Source organism: Aplysia californica, unplaced genomic scaffold (assembly GCF_000002075.1).
Source record: "Aplysia californica isolate F4 #8 unplaced genomic scaffold, AplCal3.0 scaffold01196, whole genome shotgun sequence".
Taxonomy (NCBI): domain Eukaryota; kingdom Metazoa; phylum Mollusca; class Gastropoda; order Aplysiida; family Aplysiidae; genus Aplysia; species Aplysia californica.
Genome location: NW_004798466.1, coordinates 136,105 through 143,106, shown reverse-complemented (window position 1 = coordinate 143,106; position 7,002 = coordinate 136,105). Strand labels below are relative to the sequence as shown.

At 41.7% G+C, this 7,002-nt stretch overlaps 1 protein-coding gene across 2 annotated transcripts in view; it reads left to right on the top strand.

Annotated features, from left to right (window-relative positions):
* The window catches only part of LOC101845740 (cytochrome P450 4F4), a 19,762-nt gene that overhangs the window by 8,130 nt on the left and 4,630 nt on the right, over positions 1-7,002 (top strand). For both annotated transcript variants that reach the window (XM_005112146.3, XM_013090264.2), the window contains exons 6-11: positions 436-498; positions 2,634-2,757; positions 3,234-3,369; positions 3,979-4,102; positions 4,876-5,006; positions 6,840-6,987. In XM_005112146.3, coding sequence (XP_005112203.1) covers positions 436-498; positions 2,634-2,757; positions 3,234-3,369; positions 3,979-4,102; positions 4,876-5,006; positions 6,840-6,987 — 726 coding nt within the window. The remainder of the gene's footprint in view (positions 1-435; positions 499-2,633; positions 2,758-3,233; positions 3,370-3,978; positions 4,103-4,875; positions 5,007-6,839; positions 6,988-7,002) is intronic.

Below are 7,002 nucleotides of genomic sequence, written 5' to 3'. Positions count from 1 at the left end.
CTCGGCCTGTCCTTGGTTTCTTCAATGTCAACCGTACTCGACTACTTTCCCGAGAATCACACAGCTAACCACAGTACGCCCACTCAGTGAATAGAATTGTGGAGCGGACCCAAGAAACGAACTGACTTGAGGCTTACAGTCTACTTGCATGGCCATCCGTTACCCGCTTGCTCTGACTGAGTCCGCAAGTAATGAACCCGTCTGTCCGCTCGCCCCAATTCTACTGGATCCCCGCCATGGTCTAAGACTGTTAGGACTTGAACCTTGAAGAAGACTAGTAGAAAAGTATGAAGCCCATTCAGATTCGATGCTAACGGAAGTGTTTTGCAGCTGATTATGATAATAATAATAATAAATTTGTTATCATTATTATTATTATTATTATTGTTATTATAATCATCATTGTTGTAATTCTCTGCCACTTACTGTCCACAGAGAAGCCAGTGAGTACATCAATGCTATCGAAGAGCTACAGGTTCGATGGTCAGAAAGAACCCTGTAAGATTTTTTTACTTTTGATTTTACGTAGTTGCTTCGTGGTATAGATCTGGGGCCATAGAGCTATGCCTCCCCATGGTCACACTGTTCTCACAGGGCTAGCTAAGGGTGCGACCGGGTATCTCGCAGTATAACCCAATGTACGAGAACTCATAACTGCCAACCAGTACATCAAGAAAGTATTAAATATGTTTTTGAGGGTCAGAGGACGGAAGTTAGTTTTTATGTCAGAAAATATCTAATCTTTTTGTCTAGTTTTTGCTCCTCGTTAACTTGTCGACGTCAAAGAAATGTCGACCAGTCCGGACCTTGGTTACAAAATAATCTTTGAAAATAAAGAAGTATCTATGTTTAAGATTGGGGAATCATTCTCGTTCTAACGTTCATGTGCCCAGCTAAAGAACAACGACTGAGATCTTTCTAGTTCAGGCTTGACATTTGTCCCAAATTTCCTATGACAGTCCCAGATTCAGCAGGTGGAAATTTGAGAGTCTTATCACATACACTAGACCTAGACCAGTCCAACTTAATTGGCATAATTTTGTTCATGGTTACACAGTCAGATGTTATACAGTTGGCTGCCCCTGATTGGGTTTTCAAAAAGATGGCAAATCTTAAAAAAAATGTTTGCTAAGTGTTTTACGGCGCTCGCAACTGCATAAGGTCATATGAGCTTGCGGGACACGTTAAACATTTTCAGTAAGTAGGAAATTTTGAATTTTGCACGGGTGGTGGCCGAAGCCTACTCTTATTGGTTTTGGACCACTAAGGGATCTTTAGTGTGTGGCACTTGCACAAGGCTCCTCAGAGATTTTTCGCCCTTCTATGAGAAGGCTAGGTGTTAGATCTTACCTACCATAAGGTCAAGGGTGTGGCTGAAAGACAGCAGTAAGAAGGAGCCAGGGAGAAGCAGCATAAATACTGCAGAAAGAGTCAAGAGCCCTGAGGAGGGGGCAGAGGAGGTGAGGGGGTGGGGACAGAAAGTGGAGACAAAAGCAGACAACAGAACTTTGTTAGAGAGCTTCGTTGCTCTGCGGATTCGAACTCGGGACCTATTGAATGAGAGGCAATAACACAGAGTACACGAGAGCCCCCCCCCCCCGTTGACAAGTCTGTTGTTCTTTGTTCTATTTGTTCAATTACGTTCCATCACGAAGCAACCTGGCAGCCATTGTGTTGTTAGGCTTTATTTCTAACATTTTAGGAGCATTTAGACCTATGAAAAGGGTAGACTACTACCAATTGGTCAAATATTGTTGCTTTTAAGCACAAAGGGGTTATTCTGGAAAATAATACTGTTTTGAGAAATTCGAAGGTAAAGTTTTTGGACAAATGAAATCTATCTCTGCGGATTTGTTTTCAAATAAATTCTTCTCTGGTTTTGCATATGAGTCAGTTAGGACCTTGTCTGCCGTATAAGTCTATGTATAAATTACTGACAATTATTTACTCGATTAAAAAGAAATTAGATAAAAATGTTGGGTTGGCTCAGTTGTGCAGATATGCAGGAAACACCTTTGAAGCAAATTTGGGGGCAAAATGGGCCATCCCATCCAAAAGAAGGCATACCTTTCTATCAGGACTATTCCTGCATTAAAGTATAGACAAACAGTCTATCCCCTGTACAGCAGGCTAACCCACCAAGCTTGTCAACTCTTTATCATTGGATTAAGTGGTCTGGCCTAGCCATGTGAGCTTTACATTTTAAACATTTTCTACCAAACAGATTGGTACTATTATGTGGAACAGTACTTAAGTGAAAACTGATACAGTAGACTACAGAACAAAATTGATGAAAAAAACTTACCTGGTATGAGAATATTACAGTCTTTGGGATCACTTTCAACTGCGACATGCAGTGAACTCTTCGCTTGAGGTGTCAGTCATTTTTGGGGTTAGCCCATTTTTTAAAATTTTGGAAGTCTACAGTTTCTTTAAAAGACACGCAGAGTTTTCTCTATAACTAAACAAATATACACACTAATGAAACCAAACTTCTCTTATAGGTAGGGCAATGCTCACATTTGGTTTAGGTCAAGATTTCTTGAAACCCCCGAATCTGTTCGTTTGGACAGCTTTTTGGGTTATCCATTCTGATCACAAGGATGATGATTTGTTGTGTCTTATCAACACAGGAATCCTCTGCAGTATATAGAATTCATGTATAAGCTGACCCCTGGAGGTCGCAGGTTCTACCATCTGTGCGACATTGCACATAGAGAGGCTGAAGGCCTCATTGCAAAACGACAAAAGGAGTTGGTAAGTCGAAATGTTCTTATGAAATTTTCAAAGCAATGTAAAACCTTTATTTTTTTAACTTAAAAAGACTAACAGAATTTTTGTGCTTTTGTTTGTTCACATTTCACAGTTGTTCTGTCTACCATTATTTTTTTTCCAGTTATTCATTCCTTCTTTGAATCATTCTTTCATTTAGTCGTTCATTTATTCATTCATCCACTGAGTCATTCATTCAATTTGCCATCTATTTATGCTTTCTTTCATTAAATCATTCTTTCTTATATTGTGGTTAAAAATTGTGGTGCAACTTATCCTCCAATATCCTTTGAAAGAGTGAATCAATGTCACCCATACTTTGCACTATAGTTTGTATCAATTTATCGTCATCATCATCATCATCATCATCATCATCATCATTATTATTATTATTTTTATTATTATTATTATTATTATTATTATTATTATTATTATTCTGACAAATATGTCCTTCTGCTAAGGCTGGCAACCCTGATGCGGTGGGCCAGAGGAAGGTGAGAGATTTCCTGGACACTCTGCTCACAGCGCGGGATGAGGAAGGCAAGGGACTGACCCCGCTGGAGATCAGGGATGAGGTGGACACCTTCATGTTTGCTGGTGTGTTCATCTTTTTTACCTTCATGTTGGCTGGTGGGTTTATCTTCGTGTGTGGGTGGTTGGTGGGTGCTCTGGTGTGGTTTGCCTTTTCTTTCCTATCAAACTTCTATCTTTCTTATGATTTCCCCTCTTTCTTTTTTGTGTTTGTTACTTTCTTGTAACACCTCTAATCTTCGGCACTTATATGACCTTATTGTGTTGCAAGTGCCGTAAAACTCTTTTACTAAAACTAAACTATATTTGTGTACCTTCATGCTTGCTGGTGTGTTCATCTTTGTATACCTGCATGTTTACTGGTGTGTTCATCTTTGTGTGCATCTTCTAATTGCTTCAGCATAAACAAAATGCTAAACAGTTTAAACAGATTGATTTGGCAACTCAGCTTCTCTACCTGTGTTTGTTCTGCTCCAGATTTTCTGCCTCTTTCCTGCTAAGTTTATCTGCTATTGGGCACAGAAAGTTAGGAGTTTAGTTTAGTTTTAATAATAAGAGTTTTACGGCACTTGCAACAGCACTTATACGACCTATTTGTATTGAAGGTGCTGTACAACTCATCCTAAGACTAAAAATCGCTTCTCCCCCCCACCCCCCCACCCCCCCACCCCCCAGGCCACGACACAACAGCCAGCGGCATCATGTGGACCCTGGTCTCCCTCTCTCAACACCCTGACTACCAGGACCAGGTCTACAGGGAAGTCAAAGCTGTCTTAGGGGACAGGAAGGAGCTGCAGTGGTAAGTTTAAGTTTTTCTGACTTTTTATCTTCAATCTGAATGATCTTGCCAAATAAGTACAGTCAAACCTGTACAAACGGCCAGTTCCCATTGCCCCCTTGAGCGTTTTTCCACCTTATAATGATCTGATACTGTGAAAGACGTCGGCATATATAAGATGGTCATTTTTCTTCTGGGCGGGTCTTATGGGTTATGAGGGATCACGCACTTACCTCACCAGCAGCTGAAAATTTGTAACCTATTGGTCGACAGTGGGAGGGGTCAACGCAACATGATCGGTTGACGAGATTACCCAACAACAACGACGGGTGATTGGATATGGCGGCTGGCTCAGAACGTCAGGGGCCAATGCATGATTTATGATTAACATGACAAAATGTAATGGAGTTACCAAGGTGGCCGTCTAAGAATGGTGTTATTGTTTGGTGTGATAGGGTTTGTTATAGTATGGTGGCCGCGGCCGCTTTGGACAAGTGGCTGTTTTACACAGTGAAATTATGTAGAAAAAAAGCAAGGGGGAAAATGGAAAGTGGCCATTTGTACAGGTGGTCATCTTATAGAGGTGTCCATCATGGCAGGTTCGACTGTATTTATGATCATGATTATGATGATGATTATTATTATGATTATGATTATTATTATTGAGATGATGATGATGATGGTGATGATGATGATGATGGTATTTATTGTTACTATTGATATTATTATTTTATTGTTATTATCATTATTATTATTATTACTATCATTATTGTTGTTGTCGTTGTGACCACTAGGGAGGACTTGAGTGAGCTGCCGTTCACAACCCAGTGTATCAAGGAAACTCTGAGGCTGCACAGCACCGTGCCCGTCGTAGAAAGGTCTCTCACGGAAGACATTACAATCAATGGCCATACCTTGCCTGCAGGTAGCCCTTATATATTTAAACTGTAACAGAGGTTTGTTTCTCAAGTCCTTAATTTTTAAAACTTTCACAGTTATAGAACTGGGTGGTTGATGGTGAGTGCTCTGGTGGGGTTTGATCCTTATTTCTTATCAAACATCTATTGTCTTTATTTTGCCTCCTTCTTTCCTATCAAACATCTATCGTCCTTATCTTTTCTCTTTTTTTGCTTTGTATGTTATTCTCTTGTAGAACCTTTTATCTTCGGTTCTTATATACCTTATTATGTTACAAGTGCTGTAAAACTACTAAAATGCTAAAGCAGGTTTAGATTCAGTTTGGAAATTTCCTTATTGTGAAAATGCCTTGTCACTAAGAAGGAACAGTTGCACTCATGTACGCACACACAAGGAAAAAACAAAACACATTATGCTGAAACACTTCAGCTCAGTCTACATTCTCTCTCTCTCTCTCTTTCTTTCTGTCTGTCTGTCTGTCTGTCTGTCTCTCTCTCTCTCTCTCTCTCTCTCTCTCTCTCTCTCTCTCTCTCTCTGTCTCTCTCTCTTTCTTTATCCCTTTCTCTCTCTCTCTGTCACTCTCTCTCTCTGCCACTCTTTCTCTTTCTCTTGCTGTCTTTCTGACTGTCTATGATCTGTCTGTCTGTCTGTCTGTCTGTCTGTCTGTCTGTCTGTCTGTCTGTCTGTCTGTGTTTTATTTGTTAAAAATTTTAAAAAATCAATTAAGTGTTATTTTGCTTCCATGGACACAATTAAGATCTTGTAAGAGGTGACTGTTCATTTGTAGCACTGTGTGTCTGGTAAAGTCACTGACTGCAGTAGGTATGCATGAACCAACGACAGATCAGCTAGCGCGCTGGGTGTCCACTTCCTGTTTCTGCGACATCGATGTGGCTTAGTTCTCTGTGCCAGTAATAAATATCTACTAATGTTTAACCCATGACAAAAGGTACTCGCACAACGTATATTATTTTATTTATGTTTAATAACACCAAATGTTTTTCTTAAGTGCTGTTTTCGCGGAAGTCTCTTCTGTAAAATGTGTCAGCTTGATAGTGTTTCAGCGCTTAATTATTTATCAGCTGCTTGCTCTGTATGCTTCCCGGGAAGCTGAGAATGTTTTTGAGTGTTCTGTAGTCTGCTGGGGTTATAATATTATAGTGTAAAGCACACAGAGTTTGCTGTTGAGGGGAGGTATGCGCTATACAAATACTATTTATTATTATTATAATGCTTTATATGATGTGGGCCAGTGGCCTTTAACACTGAATAAAATGTCTGTCTTCCTCCCTCCTTTCCTCCCTTTCTCCCTCCCTACCTCGTTTCCAACCTACTCACTTCCCACCCACCCACCTATCTACCTCCCTACTTACCTACCTCTCCTCCTCCCCACCCGCCTACCTACTTCTCCACCTCCCTACCAACCTACCCACCTACCTACCCACCTACCTCCCCACCTTCCTATCCATCCACCCACCTACCTACTTACCCACCTACCTACCTCCCAATCTCCCCACCCATCCACCCACCTACCTACCTCCCCACTTCCCCACCCACCCATCTACCTACACACCTCCCCACCCACCCATTCACTCATCCACCTACCCACCTTTTCACTCACCCACCTTTTCACTCACCCACCTACCTATCTTCCCACTACCCCACCCACCCACCTACCTGCCCATCTACCTACCCACCTCCCCACCCACCCATTTACTCATCCACCACCCCACACACCCATTTACTCACCCACCCACTCACCTTTTCACTCACCCGCCCACCCACCTTTTCACTCACCCACCCACCCACCTTTCCTCTCCCCCACCTACCCGCCATGAAGGGTCCCGAGTAGCCCTTCAACTGTGGATGTTACACCACAACCCGCACGTCTGGGATGAGCCGTTCAAGTTCAAACCTGACAGATTTCACCCGAACAAAGTCGCCAAGATGGACCCCTACCAGTTTGTGCCATTCTCTGCTGGGTCCAGGTAATGTGAACAGGG